This window comes from Salmo salar, chromosome 03 (genome assembly GCF_965601325.2).
Source record: "Salmo salar chromosome 03, fSalSal1, whole genome shotgun sequence".
Lineage (NCBI taxonomy): Eukaryota > Metazoa > Chordata > Actinopteri > Salmoniformes > Salmonidae > Salmo > Salmo salar.
In genome coordinates, this window is record NC_138293.1 from 47117962 (window position 1) to 47133975 (window position 16014).

The window sequence follows — 16014 nt, forward strand, 5'->3', positions numbered from 1 at the left end:
CAAGAAGGTTTGCTGTGTCTGTCAGCGTAGTGTCCAGAGCATGGAGGCGCTACCAGGAGACAGGCCAGTACATCAGGAGACGTGGAGGAGGCCGTAGGAGGGCAACAACCCAGCAGCAGGACCGCTACCTCCGCCTTTGTGCAAGGAGGAGCAGGAGGAGCACTGCCAGAGCCCTGCAAAATGACCTCCAGCAGGCCACAAATGTGCATGTGTCTGCTCAAATGGTCAGAAACAGACTCCATGAGGGTGGTATTAGGGCCCGACGTCCACAGGTGGGGGTTGTGCTTACAGCCCAACACCGTGCAGGACGTTTGGCATTTGCCAGAGAACACCAAGATTGGCAAATTCGCCACTGGCGCCCTGTGCTCTTCACAGATGAAAGCAGGTTCATACTGAGCACATGACAGACGTGACAGAGTCTGGAGACGCCGTGGAGAACGTTCTGCTGCCTGCAACATCCTCCAGCATGACCGGTTTGGCGGTGGGTCAGTCATGGTGTGGGGTGGCATTTCTTTGGGGGGCCGCACAGCCCTCCATGTGCTCGCCAGAGGTAGCCTGACTGCCATTAGGTACCGAGATGAGATCCTCAGACCCCTTGTGAGACCATATGCTGGTGCGGTTGGCCCTGGGTTCCTCCAAATGCAAGACAATGCTAGACCTCATGTGGCTGGAGTGTGTCAGCAGTTCCTGCAAGAGGAAGGCATTGATGCTATGGACTGGCCCGCCCGTTCCCCAGACCTGAATCCAATTGAGCACATCTGGGACATCATGTCTCACTCCATCCACCAACGCCACGTTGCACCACAGACTGTCCAGGAGTTGGCGGATGCTTTAGTCCAGGTCTGGGAGGAGATCTCTCAGGAGACCATCCGCCACCTCATCAGGAGCATGCCCAGGCGTTGTAGGGAGGTCATACAGGCACGTGGAGGCCACACACACTACTGAGCCTCCTTTTGACTTGGGTTGATAAATTGACCTCCATGGGTTGATAAATTGGATTTCCATTGATTATTTTTGTGTGATTTTGTTGTCAGCACATTCAACTATGTAAAGAAAAAAGTATTTAATAAGATTATTTCATTCATTCAGATCAAGGATGTGTTATTTTAGTGTTCCCTTTATTTTTTTGAGCAGTATATATAATTGGGCTTTTATGGGGGCAATATCAATTTCTTATAAGAAAGAATTGTATTTAATTTGTATTTAATTTTATTTTTTAATTTTATTTTCGTGATTACGATCTTGTCTCATCGCTGCAACTCCCCAACGGGCTGCATCCTCCAAAACATGACCCGCCAAATCGTGCTTTTTAACACCCGCTCGTTTAACCCAGAAACCAGCAGCACCAATGTGTTGGAGGAAACATCATTCAACTGACGACCGAAGTCAGCCTGCAGGCGACCGGCCCGCCACAACGATTCGCTAGAGTGCGATGAGCCCAGTAAAGCCCCCCCAGCCAAACCCTCCCCTAACCCGGACGACGCTGGGCCAATTGTGCGCTGCCCTATGGGACTCCCGGTCACAGCCGCTATTGGGCTCAAACCCCAGGCTGTAGTGACGTCACAACACTGCAATGAAGTGCCTTATACCGCTGCGCCACTCAGAGCGCAGTTTGGCGGGTCATGTTTCGGAGGATGCATGACTCGACCTTTGCCTCTCCCGAGCCCGTGGGGTGGGGGGGGGGATTGAAATTGGGAAAAAGGGTTTCAATACACACAGAAAAAAAAGATAACGGCACACAGTCAGCCAGAGAGTTGACTTGGACTACAGTATAATTTTCAGTGAACGGGTAAAGCAGGCTCCATACCATTTCCATACGGGTAGAGCACGCTCCATACCCTTTCCATACGGGTAGAGCACGCTCCATAACCTTTCCATACGGGTAGAGCACGCTCCATAACCTTTCCATACGGGTAGAGCAGGCTCCATAACCTTTCCATACGGGTAGAGCAGGCTCCATAACCTTTCCATACGGGTAGAGCAGGCTCCATAACCTTTCCATACGGGTAGAGCAGGCGCCATAACCTTTCCATACGGGTTGAGCACGCTCCATAACCTTTCCATACGGGTAGAGCAGGCTCCATAACCTTTCCATACGGGTAGAGCAGGCTCCATAACCTTTCCATACGGGTAGAGCAGGCTCCATAACCTTTCCATACGGGTAGAGCAGGCGCCATAACCTTTCCATACGGGTAGAGCAGGCTCCATAACCTTTCCATCCTTGTGTTTCTAGCCTCTTCTATATGCAAATAAGATATCCTAAATAGACTTACAAGTAAAGGCCATTAATGTATTTCAAAGCAGAGGGGATACATTTTACATAGATTTTCCTATTGTCAAAACATATCAGGAAAATGCTTCCATAATAGTGAAGGTGGTCACTCTAGCTCGATCATTAATAATAATTATGGGAAGAAAACCATAAAGCTTCCCATTTATATAGTCCAGATCTGCCATGTATGACATAATTGTATGAGTGGAATATAACCGTAGTGGGTGGATAGCAGTGTTAGTTACACAACTGAACAGATGGTCTGGCCACGGCTCTCATAGCTCCGAATGCTACTAAGTGCTGCAATAAAGTGCTTCTATTCTACTCAGTCTTTCCTGACTGACCACATACCCTGACCAGGGAAGAATCTGGACCCTAGTTATAGCACATGGCCATCAAGTCACGTGGTCAAGAAAAATGATTGGATATTGTATTGTATTATATTCTAGAACTGTATATCACAGGAGGACCATGCTCCAATGCCTTCAACCAGACATCTGTCTGCAATATATAGATGACTACATAAAGCTATCCATCAGAACTAGCCATAAGGCAGAGAGGAACCATGCTGTAAAGCAGAGAGGGGAATACCATGACATAGTAGGACAAGGGGGCCATAAAATGGGTTACTACGACTACAAAAGCTACAAGGAGAGAACAAAGAGAGAGGCATTTGTGGTGCAGTGTGCACAAGCACTGGTGGACGGGTGACCGCTATTGTAGCGGGCGCTGTGAATGAAGGGATGTAGAGTGATATGTTGAAATGAAGGTAAACCGGTTTTGATGTTTTGATTGAAATTAATGATTGCATTTTCGGCAACATGAGGGATTCTGCCGCATATCAGTCATATAAACTCACTTACTGACAAGGGCAAACCAAGGACATCAAACATCACATTGGCTACACCGTGCGTACACACCATATCAAATATGGTTTGGCTGTGTGAATAAATTAGCTGTACAAAACTACATTATGCTTTAAGCTCAGTGGAATCTGCAGTGACCGTGTATCCCTGATGGTGTACAGACAGACAGTCATGCACTCACACTGTGACTTCACTTATCAGCTTTGGTCCTCAAAATAACATGTTGCCTCAAAACAGAATTTTACATGGCTAGAGATGACTAGTAGGCCCAGGTCTCTCTTGGAAAATGAATTTTGTTATCCCCAAAGGGACAACTGTGTTATATAAAGCCAAGAGTAAGATATGAATCACAACAACAACAACCTGTGATTGTGCTCATACTTACTATGCTTCATTTTCAAACCCATGTAGGCTTCATTGCCTTACTATATGATAGTGTATGAAGAGGCAGCCATTTTCCCTAAGGGCAGAGCTGACCTTATGTCCTAGCTCAGATCCTCACTAGTGCCTGATTATGAGTGGCTTAAAATTATAGTTTGAGAGTGGTTGGGGGTCCTTGATTAAGCTTGTTGAGGATTTGGGATTTAAAATGAGGACTGCTTAAGTACGAAAAATATTCTTCAGTAGAGTCCACTGCTAAATCAGAGTTGCTTCAAACTCCTCTTTAAGCATAGACCGCAATCAAGCAAGAGAGAGCTGGAAATAACAAATCACAAACAAAAAAACAGCACTTTTCTCTCCTCTTCTTGAGAACAACATCAAATGAGATCATTGATTTTATTTTGTGTCCTAGCATAAATAGCATCAGCTGCCACTGTCCTTTCCCTACAGCCCATCACAGTACATTCATTTCACCACATTTCTCTCTCCTGGACGGCCTGACATTTTGATTGATCTCATTAGCCGTGGTGTCTGGGGAACCAATTAGAAGCTAGGTGTTAGTGTCTGTCTTAGACAACACAACTTGATATCTGTGTGTGTGTGTCATTGTTAGCACCAGAAGGTCAGCATGACCTATTGACAACCTTGCTGAAACAAGAGCCACTTAAATGCACACAAACACACATGCTTGCACGCACACTCACTCACTCAAAGTACATGGATTTTTACAACGGTGGGGGAGTGCCAAGATGGAGGTTCTGTGGCTTCAAAACAGCACCCCCAGTCAGTCATCTAGTGTATATATAAATGATTCATTCAGACGCTTACAAGTGCACACACGGCAAGCAACCTTTCTGTCTTGTATACAGTTGTGTACACACGATTGAGTTCATATATAGAACACGTTGACAGACAGGTGGAAAAAAAATCTGCCTCACTATAAGGTGGAACTACAGGCCAGAATATAATGATGTTTAGGTCATTTGCTGTCATTAATGTGTCAAATAAATACAAAGTTCAATGTATGCCATTGCCTATGCCTGTTCTTCTCATTCATTCGTTTTCCACTTGCAAAGACCCCTCCTCCTGACATCGATTGGCCCTTTAAATGCAACAATGATCCATTCAGCCTAAGTGACAGCCAGCTAGCAGTGGTGGCCCTGAGCAGTGGGACAGCGTCACTGTGTGAAATCTGAGCTGATATCGGTCCTGGCAGGCACATTTGCATCCCAGAGCCAAGCTGATTTACAAGGTAAAATGCCTTTAGAGGCACATTGGGGCTTTGACTGCCTCTATTGAGAAACTCCCACTACAACAAATATGTGTAGGATTCAAAGCTGTCGCCAGATGACAAGAGCCAAGAGCCTTGGGAGTCAAAATGAGAGAAATACACATGATCATATCATACTAATGAATTGTAATGACTAGCAATAGATAATGACCAGTAAGTGATAATGGCTCAGAAGAGATAACTGTTGATTACCAAAACTAACAAGTGACAACGATCAACCAAACAATCTTTCTCAAACGGACAGGTATACAGTATGGATACACTACACTGTACTGCAGCTTTATTTACATTGTAGGCCTGTGAGGTGTTGACACTTTTTTACACTTGAAATAACGTTGGATTTCTTTTCACTTGACTCACAGTACCACACAATACCTATTTAATTTCTATGACCTAGCACCAGTCCAGTCAACACACACTCATAAGCCTGTTCTGCTGTTATTTGTGTAATTTGAGAACACCTCCTCTCAGAATGACTGATGAGAATGGAGAATGTGTGTGGTCTGTTCATAAATACATCTTCACATCATTTGTTTACCCCAGACTAAAATAACCCAGGTCCCTCTCCTTTCAGGCTGACAGCTCCCAACACAATACACAGGGATTAACAGCCATGGAGACATCAACGCAGACTGATCTAGGAATGCTTTATTACTCAGGTCTAGCAGCTGCTATTTACCGAGAACTGATGTGATTATCATCTAACAATGGGTACTTTACTTTCAATGAATTCAATGAACTGCAAAGAAACAAATACTTTAGTGGGTTATTTGATTTTCATGTGCTTTTCTTAAGATGGTGACTACATATTCTGTAGTGAATGTTACCTTACTTGGTGTGCCTGTCTGTCTGCTATGCATTTGTTATCCAGTAGAGGGCCTGCTCTCACCAACAGAGTGGGATCTGGAGCAGGCCTAACACCTAAAAGTGCACACTCTTTATTTAACCACTTCAGGATTCACTCACCTGCATCTCCTGCTCAATGCGCAGTCTCTCCCTGCCCAGCTCCTCCTGGTAGAACTGTAGGAGAAACAGCTGGGTTAGATCATTAGGTTTGTGTGTGTGTGTATGTGGGTTGTGTTTGAGTGATGGTGATATCTGTCCGACAGAGGGTAATATCTCATTCTCACTAAAGAAGTACAGCAGCTGTAGTGATGATCAGATCATTCAGAGAGTAGCAACACTACCCCTCTCTGCCTGCCTGCTACCACTACAACACAACAGACAGATTGAACAGAACCAGCTGCATGGGTTACAGTAGATATACATGAAATTAATTGATTCTGAACCAGATTAAAGCGTTACGTTTTACTTCGCCATCTTATGACAACCCCATTGACAATGAAAAATGGATGTCCGACTCCTAAATCAAGACAATGTGCGATTTTGACAACTGAAAGGATATAGAAAAATAAGTCATATTTTTATTGGGTAAATACCTTTAGTAACCTTTAGTAGGCTTGAACACAAATAGGCATGTCGCTATGTGCTTTTTGACAGGTGTGTTTATGTGTGTGTTGCGCTGTGTTAGCTATAGGTGTGTTTCCACATAATAGACAGATGTGTTTGCGCGTGTGGGGACGGGGGAGATATGACGAAGAGGAGGAGAGGTATGGGAGAAGAATGGGTATGGGTGATTACTTGTATTATTATTAATCAGTTTTTTGTACTTTTATTTATTCACGGGCGCCCAACTGAGAACAGGGTCTCATTCACAAACATTTTCAGAATCAAGAAAAAGGAACATTCCAAAAAAAACAAGATGACCAACAAAAGGTACAATTACAATAATACAATTTCAAGAAATAAACCATTACAATCAAAACAACTGCAATCCTCAATGAATTCATGTAACACCAGAGCTGTAAACAGGTCTAGTAGCACCAGGGATTCAAAATGAAAGGTTATTCCGTAAACTGGGGGCACTAAAAGGTCGGTGTCAACCCGTCATTCTGCCCCACCTGTTTAGCTAAAAAAAAAATAATGAATATAATAAAAATAATAATATATAATAATATAACAATCAACAACAAAAAAGGAAACACTCCCTGTCGGGACAGCGTTATGTAGGCCCTAACAGTTTGTGGGCAACGTTTGTCACCAGTATAGTGCAATTCATGTATTGTTTAGTGTTTTGTAGTGGCTTTGCTGGAATGCATATAAAAAATTGGTTGATTTTGCCCCACCAGGATTAACATGCTAAAAATCACCACTGGGTGAGGTATCCCAGAAACCCTGTGAATTAAACTATGCACCTGTTATTATAGGTCTGTACACACTACAGGAACTCAATCAGTCAAATACATACCATACATAAAATAACCCAATCAATCATTGAACCATTAACCCAAATGCAGCCCGACGCAGGCAATTTTCACATAATGGGGATCCTACGTACCTCCGCATCACTCTCTTTCTGCAGCAGGGAGGAGGAGAGGTCCTCTACCTCTCCCTCCAGCTCTCCCACCCTCAATGTCAGAACACTCTTCTGTCCACTCAGCTCAGTGATCATAGCCTCCTTACAGCGCAGAGCACTGGTCAGCTCCTCGATCACCCTACAGGAGGGGAAGGACAGAGGGGTCCGTGCCATAGACACGGTGGGCAAAGTTTGACTTCCTCAATTAGTGTGAAGGTGTGGATTGCAACTTTTAGGTCACTGGTTCAAATCTGTCTCGAATGACCATGTATGTGTGTTTACCTGTCTCTGTAGGTGTGTGATGCGGGGTGGTGAGACTGGGTCTGGAGGTTCTCCTCCTCTTGGCTGTCCTCCATATCCTCCAAGAGGGGCTGGGAACTCGACCCAGTCAGGGAGGCCATCCTCTCAGCCTCACCTCGCGCTAGCTGGGCCTCCTGGAGGAAACACATGAAAAGGTCTGGGTGTCCGTCTGTGTATTTGAAAGCTGATCTAATAATCCAACAACTCATTTCATCTCAACAAATAACGCAACCATTGTTCGAACAGTTTAATTATGTGTGTGTGTGTGTACCTCCTGCAGGAGTTGTATCTTGGTCTCCAGCAACTCCTGCATATGGTCAATCTCCTGCTGTCTCTCCTCACATCGTCTCTGCAGCTCTGCCTCATTGTGACTGGACAGGCTCTCTGCTGTCGTCCTTTTAGAAGAGAGGAAAAAAATGAGGGGGCATTGTGATTGGTCAGGGTGTCTTCTGTTGTCCTTTCACAGAAATGAAACAAGAGGCAACACCTATCAATAACTACCAACAGTCATCCACTGTGCACGTGCATTCACACTGGTGTTGCTTGTTATTGTGCCATCGGTGCTGGGCAGACCAGTGGCGTCAGACCTGGGTCATTTTAGGTTTGTAGTGTGGTCAGGTCAGGACTAAGACAGGATATGAAGTCATATGAATTCTCCCTGATATAGCTCATGTGATACCCGAGCTACGCATAGAGACCAGTCACACACTCAGGGTGTAACATTTTATTGAGTTAATTTCTAGTTCTGTGAGAGTGCAACAAAAACATCACGCAGACCAAGGCTGGAATTCAGTCGACCTTGACGTAGCTATCATTATCAACTAGCTCTCGCAGTCTCACGTCAGAATTAGATGTTCATCCATGTTTCTCAAACGTTTAATCAACTAAACTGTCTGTCTGTCTGTCTGTCTGTCTGTCTGTCTGTCTGTCTGTCTGTCTGTCTGTCTGTCTGTCTGTCTGTCTGTCTGTCTGTCTGTCTGTCTGTCTGTCTGTCTGTCTGTCTGTCTGTCTGTCGCTACAAAACAACAATTAGCTGCTGGAGGATGAAACAACCAACTAGCTCTCACAGTCTCACGTCAGAATTAGACGTTCATCCATGTTTCTCAAACGTCAAATTTCAAAGTTCTTCCAAACGTTACATTTCAAAGTGTTTAAAGGATAAGTTTAGACATAAACTCAGAATTTTTAAGGTTAGGGTTAAGTTTAGGCATTAACTCTGAACTCTTAAGGACAGGCATTAAATAGTTAAGGTAAGGGTTAAGGTTTGAGACAGGCTTAACACAGAAATCTCAAAATCCAACTTTTTATCACTGGATTTGAACATGTAACCTTTAGCACCAGAGGCAGTTGCCTACACCAATCTGCAATGTCCTAGCAAAACCCAAACCTACTTGAAGGTAACAGCGCTCACTGTTGCCGCTAGTTGCCGGTTTCCATGTCATCTCCCGACATCCTCAGACATGGATGGATGTTGAATACTGACTTGTATCGCGGGTGACCTGACTGATCATTATGCAGAGTCTTTGTTTACAAATTACTGCCCCCCCCCCCCCCACCCCACACACACACACACACACATTTGGGCCATACTTGCGAACATAAGCAACCGTTTAGTTAAATGGGTTCTTCCAGCTCAAAATGCGTATCAGACAATTAAAATTGTTGATTTACTTGCATGTGACAGAACGCTAAATTGTAGCTTGTAACTTCAACAGGTGGCACTGATTATATCCTGGCACAAGTGCATCAGCCAATTAAAATGTTGAAGTAGTTGGACATGTTCCAACACTTGTTCATGGACATACTGTATCTAAGTCCAACAGCACATTCTTTGACTGACTGATCAAATTGCTCTCTGTATAAAGTGCCTAGTCCTAATTGCCGCAGATTGTGACAAGGGTTTGAATCTCACATGAGATTCCCCCATAATTGAAATGTTGATTTACATGCATTGTGTAATAGAGTGTTGAAAAAGGATGCCAACAGCTTGAAAACAAAGATTATTAATGAATTTAACAAGCTACCTCTTTCTTCAGCCTTGCACACAAACACTGCTATTGCCTAATAATCATATTGCATAGGCTATATATATTACATGGATGGCACCAGCTACAATGTGGCGTTCTGTCACATGCAAGTAAATCATTGCTTTTCATTGGCTGATATGCATTTTGAGCTGGAGAACCTTTTTAACTTTAAATGTGTATGTGCGCGTGTGTGTGCATGTGTGTGCATGTCTTTAAGTATCTGTTTCCCTGAGTCACTCAACGACACCATCCCAGAATTCCTGCTGTGGATCCCAAAATGGCACACACCATCCCGTCTGCTCTGTACGTATATTCTATTCCTCCTGTCCTCTCGTCCTCTGCACTCCTGTTTTTAACTCGGACCATCTGACTATAGCAGACGGCAGCTCAGATAACTAGGATTATTTTGAACCAGACTGTGTAATGCTACTGTCTGTCTGCATCGAGTGGCTGTTACTGCTGGGCAGTCTAACTGGTGGCAATTAGGAGAAGATTAGTACTTTAACTAAACTAGATGTTTATATTATGACAATGAACTAAACACACACTCCCCCACATGCATGAATATATTCACAGCACACAAACATAAGCGCTTTTACGTTGCCAAAAGGCCCTTGCATACACTACGCTTGACATACAGTCCAGACTGGATTACCCAGTCTGAAACTGAACTCAAAAACAACAAACTCAGAACAAGTGTTCTGTCCAGCTCTTGATGACTCCATGTGGGGTAATAATGACTCAGCTATTCTGATCGCCACATTAATACAGTAATGTAATGATGATTAGCTGCCACGTGAGCAGAAAGACAGGGGGAACACAATGTACCCATCACACCAGCTGTGGAGCTGACTGTCACGGTTGTCCAAAGGAGCAGACCAAAGTGCAGCGTGGTTGTCGTTCCACATTTTATTAAATCCGTGAAACTTTGCAATACACAAATAACTGAAAATGATAAAACAACAAACCGTGACGCAGAGAGAAACAAACACTACTCAAAATATAATAACCCACAAAACCCAGGAAGAAAAACCCCTACTTAAATATGATCTCCAATTAGAGACAATGAGGACCAGCTGCCTCCAATTGGAGATCAACCCCCCCCCCCAAAAAAAAACATAGAAATAGAAAACTTGAACTAAACATAGATATAGAAAACATAGAACAAAAACACAAAACACCCCCTGTCACGCCCTGACCTACTCTACCATAGAAAATAACATTTTACTATGGTCAGGACGTGACACTGGCAGTGATTAGGAGCTAGCATGCTAAAGGGTCCCCTCCGTCAGCAACATATTTACTGCTGAGACCCCCCCCCCCATCTCCAACACGTCCCCTCTGATCATCAATCTTTCTCAGGCTATGGACTCTAGGCTGGAGGCACGAGCCAGCAAAGTGGACCTTTAATCTCAAAGCAATCTGATGAATACACAGAATATGTCCATCAAATTAATTCCGCTCCAGGGGGGGATATTAAATTCAAAGCCTAGCGGCAACAGCATGGGGGAGAGGAGTTAGGGTCTTCGTGCCAGGTATTGCCTTTCATATCCCGTCTGCACGCCAAGATATCAGCATTGCCCTTTTGGAGCTGGCGAGTGTGCGATCCCATTGGGTCGGATACCAGGAGTGCATGTGAGTGCGTGAGTGTGTGTACAGTATGTGCAATGTGCGTATGAACATGTGTGTGTGTGTGTACGCTCCTGTGTGCGTGTGTGTCCTGTCCTCTTTTACCCCACCAGCTGTGGAAACATGATCTGTGGTGTTATCTCTAAAAGATTGTACCCTGTGAGGACTCCCTACTGATCACTGGTCTATGCCTACAGTTTTAGGCTGCTATAGGCTTGTTAGCCAGCTATAACACCCTCTTAGTGAGAAACAGCCTTGTTAAGGCCCATCAAAGACTCACCAGGGTGTTTAACCCTTCCATAATCACTTGGGCAAATTGTATGTCTGAATACAAGCGAAGCATGTCGCATGTAGTCATAAGTCTGTCGGTCTTGGGAAAACATTAAGATAATTGCATTTGATTGGTTTGGCACTATGTTAGAGAGGCGGGTCTCGAAGGGCATTTCAGAAAGGATAAAAGGACAGTATTATCTGGGTGGATACAGGATGTAGCATTGGTGATGTCATTGTTAGGCCATTAAGGCCATTCACAGTGCATGGTTACAATCTGTTGGTTGGCTGTCAGTCTACCTCGCAATTTAATTTGAAGCCAGTGTAAGAAGTGTCAGATATTCAGATTAGATGACTACAGTCTGTCAATACATTCATTCAACAGTCCGTCTGGATGTGTCGTGCTGTACTTACAGAGCCTTGTCAAGAAGGTCTTGTTTCTCCTGTAACTCCTGCTTCAAGCTCTCCACTTCTACCTTCAACTCGATGTTCTGAAATAGAGGTGGGATGGAACATGGAATGATTACTTATTGTACAAAAGATTGGAATTATGTCCGATAGCACACATGACATTGTATTATCCTCCTCCTAACCCACATCAAAACGATTCATCTCAAAAGATAAGGAATATCAAATAGATACATTTTAAAACAAGTCAATGAAGTCATAGAAACTCAAAGAAGTTCAGACACCACTAGTACAGTAAAACACAGGAGGAGCATTGCAGTCTCACACCTGCTATACATAGTGACTGATACAGAACCATAATCACAATATAGTGGCTATATCCAGGAAAGCCAAAGTTCCAAAAGCTGGGCCTAAAATAGTGAATAAGAGATCATTTTTGCTGTGACTCTTATGTGGATGATGCTAAAAATATTTGTTTGTCTGATGTGATTAATAAGGAGCATCCAGACGCTGCATTTGATGAATTTATGAAATAGCCTTTTCCAATTATTGATAAACATGCATGTGATAAGAAACTGACTGGAATTGAAAAACTGTATGGTTGAAAGAGATGGGGCAAAAGGAGTGGCTAATAAGTCTGGCTGCACATCTCACTGGCTGACTTACTGGAAATTGAGAAATGATGTGACTAAATTCAACAAAAAGAAGAAGAAACGGTATTAGGAAGCCAAGATCAATGATATAAAGAATGATGAAAAAAAACTTTGGAGTACTTTAAATGAAATTATGGGCAGAAACACAAATTCATCTGGAGTGCTGCATCAGATGACCTGGCCTCCACAATCCCCCGATGAGTGGGGGGATTGTCGGACCGCAGAGTGAAGGAAAAACAGTCAACAAGTGCTCAGCATATGTGGGAACTCCTTCAAGACTGTTGGAAAAGCCTTCCAGTTGACTACCTCATGAAGCTGGTTGAGAGAATGCCAAGAGTGTGCAAAGCTGTCATCAAGGCTGTCACGACTACTGCCGAGGGTAGTTCCTCTCCCTGTTCAGGTGGCGCTCGGCGGTTGTCGTCACCGGCCTACTAGCTGCCATCGATCCCCTTTTCGTTTTTCTGTTAGTCATGTCTTTATTAGTTGTACCTGTGTTCTATTAGGTAATTAGTTGTGTTATTTAAGCCCGTCTCTCCACCTGTTCTGTGTGCGGGCTTGTTACGTGTTTTCACTGTGTTCGTGTTGTGTATCGTGTTATTGGACTTTGGGTTTGTTATGCCCTGTTGTGTTTGGGCATTTTTTCCTCTTTTGTGGTACTTATTAAATATATATATATTGTACCAAACATTTTTCTGCCTCCTGCGCCTGACTCCACACCCACGACGTCCAAGCGTTACAAAGGCAAAGGGTTGCTATTTGAAGAATCTCAAATGTAAATATATTTTGATTTGTTAAACACTTTTTTGGTTATTGCATGATTCCATATGTGTTATTTCATAGTTTTGATGTCTTAACTATTATTCTACATGTAGAAAATAGTAAAAATAAAGAAAAACCCTTGAATGAGTAGGTGTTCTAAAACTTTTGACCGGTAGTGTATGTGGTATGGCTACAGTATCTAATATAACTCAGAGGCTTTTCTTTAATAGAAGCTTCTCTAATGTCAAACATGTAAAGTTTGGTGTACCGCAGGGCAGCTCTCTAGGCCCTCTACTCTTTTCTATTTTTACCAATGACCTGCCACTGGCATTAAACAAAGCATGTGTATCCATGTATGCTGATGAGTCAACCATATACGCATCAGCAACCACAGCTAATGAAGTCACTGAAACCCTTAACAAATAGTTGCAGTCTGTTTTGCAATGGGTGTCCAGTAATAAACTGGAACATCTCTAAAACTAAGAGCATTGTATTTGGTACAAATAATTTCCTAAGTTCAAGACCTCAGTTGAATCTGGTAACGAATGGTGTGGCTGTTGAACAAGTTGAGGAGACTTGGTATTACTTGGTATTACATTAGATTGTAAACTGTCATGGTCAAAGCATATAGATTCAATGGTTGTAAAGATGGGGAGAGGTCTGTCCATAATAAAGAGATGCTCTGCTTTTTTGACACCACAAAGCAAGTCCTGTAGGCTGTAGTTTTATCTTATCTTGATTATTGTCCAGTCATATGGTAAAGTTCTGCAAAGAAACACCTAGTTAAGCTGCAGCTGGCCCAGAACAGAGCCGCATGTCTTGCTCTTCATTGTAGTCAGAGGGCTGATATTACTACAATGCATGCCAGTCTCTCTTGGCTAAGAGTTGAGGAAAGACTGACTGCATCACTTCTTGTTTTTAGAAGAAACATTAATGTGTTGGAATTTCCAAATTGTTTGCATAATCAACTTACACACAGCACAGCACAGCACAGCACTGATACACAAACATTCACCCCACCAGACATGCCACCAGGGGTATTTTCACAGTCACCAGAGGTCCAGAGCAAAATCAAGGAAACGTACAATATTATACAGAGCCATGAGTGCATGGAACTCCCTTCCGTCTTATATAACGCAAGTGAATAGCAAACCTGGTTTCAAAAAACAAATAAAGCAACACCACACGGCACAACGCCTCTCCCCCATGTGACCTACTTGTTGTGTGTATTTACTGACATATGTGTTACTGATAGATGCACACACATACACTACATGTTAATGTTTTGAAATGTATGTAAATTGTTAATTATTTTGTCTGTAATGTCTTTTTCGTTATGTGTCGGACCGCAGTAAGACTAGCTGTCACCATTGCCAATGGATAATGGGGATCCTAATAAATCAAATCAAATAGACATACATCATGTTCTAGAACTAGGGACTGACACAGAGCTGCTAGTCATAGGATGAACTTAAGATGTCTGGCCATATGAATTGATTGGCCTCCTTAAGAACACTTTATGTGGATTGGCTACACAATCACAATGCCTGCATAATAACATTGTCTGTGTTCCTGTCACTAAGCCATGAATACACTATGATAAGTATGACTCTAGTGGACTGTAATGTAGATGGACTGCGTTATGGACTGTAGCTGGACTGCTGTATGACTGTAGATGGACTGTGGTATGGACTGTAGCTGGAATGTAGCTGGACTGTAGATGAACTGTGGTATGGACTGTAGCTGGACTGTAGCTGGACTGTAGATGGATTGAGGTATGGACTGTAGATGGACTGTGGAATGGACTGTAGATGGACTGTGGTATGGACTGTAGCTGGACTGTAGATGGATTGTGGTATGGACTGTAGCTGGACTGTAGATGGACCGCGGTATGGACTGTAGATGGCCTGTAGATGGACTGTGGTATGGGCTGTAGATGGACTGTGGTATGGACTGTAGCTGGACTGTAGATGGATTGTGGTATGGACTGTAGATGGACTGCTGTATGCACTGTAGATGGACTGTGGTATGGACTGTAGATGAACTGTGGCATGGACCGTAGATGGACTGTAGATGGACTGTGGCATGGACTGTAGATGGACTGTAGATGGACTGTGATATGGACTGTAGATGGACTACCCTGTGGACTGTAGATGGACTGCCGTGTGGACTGTAGATGGACTGTAGATGGACTGTAAATGGACTGTAGATGAACTGCTGTATGGACTGTAGATGGACTGCTGTATGGACTGTAGATGGATTGTGGTATGGACTGTAGATGGACTGCCGTGTGGACTGTAGATGGACTGTAGATGAACTGCTGTATGGACTGTAGACTGGATTGTGGTATGGACTGTAGATGGACTGTGGTATGGACTGTAGATGGACTGCCGTGTGGACTGTAGGTGGACTGTAGATGGACTGCTGTATGGACTGTAGATGGACTGTGGTATGGACTGTAGATTGACTGCCGTGTGGACTGTAGATGGACTGTAGATGGACTACTGTATGGACTGTAGATGGATTGTGGTATGGACTGTAGCTGGACTGTAGATGGATTGTGGTATGGACTGTAGATGGACTGTAGATGGATTGTGGTATGGACTGTAGATGGACTGTGGTATGGACTGTAGATTGACTGCCATGTGGACTGTAGATGGACTGATGTATGGACTGTAGATGGATTGTGGTATGGACTGTAGATGAACTGTGATATGGACTAGATGGACTGTAGATGGACTG

General features: G+C 43.5%; 1 protein-coding gene across 1 annotated transcript in view; it reads right to left on the reverse strand.

Annotated features, from left to right (window-relative positions):
- Nucleotides 1–16014, reverse strand: part of LOC106600560 (myomegalin) — an 82614-nt gene that overhangs the window by 35996 nt on the left and 30604 nt on the right. The window contains exons 5-9 of the mRNA XM_014192019.3: nt 11867–11943; nt 7798–7921; nt 7509–7660; nt 7209–7365; nt 5777–5830 (exon numbers count right to left, since the gene is read on the reverse strand). Coding sequence (XP_014047494.3) covers nt 5777–5830; nt 7209–7365; nt 7509–7660; nt 7798–7921; nt 11867–11943 — 564 coding nt within the window. The remainder of the gene's footprint in view (nt 1–5776; nt 5831–7208; nt 7366–7508; nt 7661–7797; nt 7922–11866; nt 11944–16014) is intronic.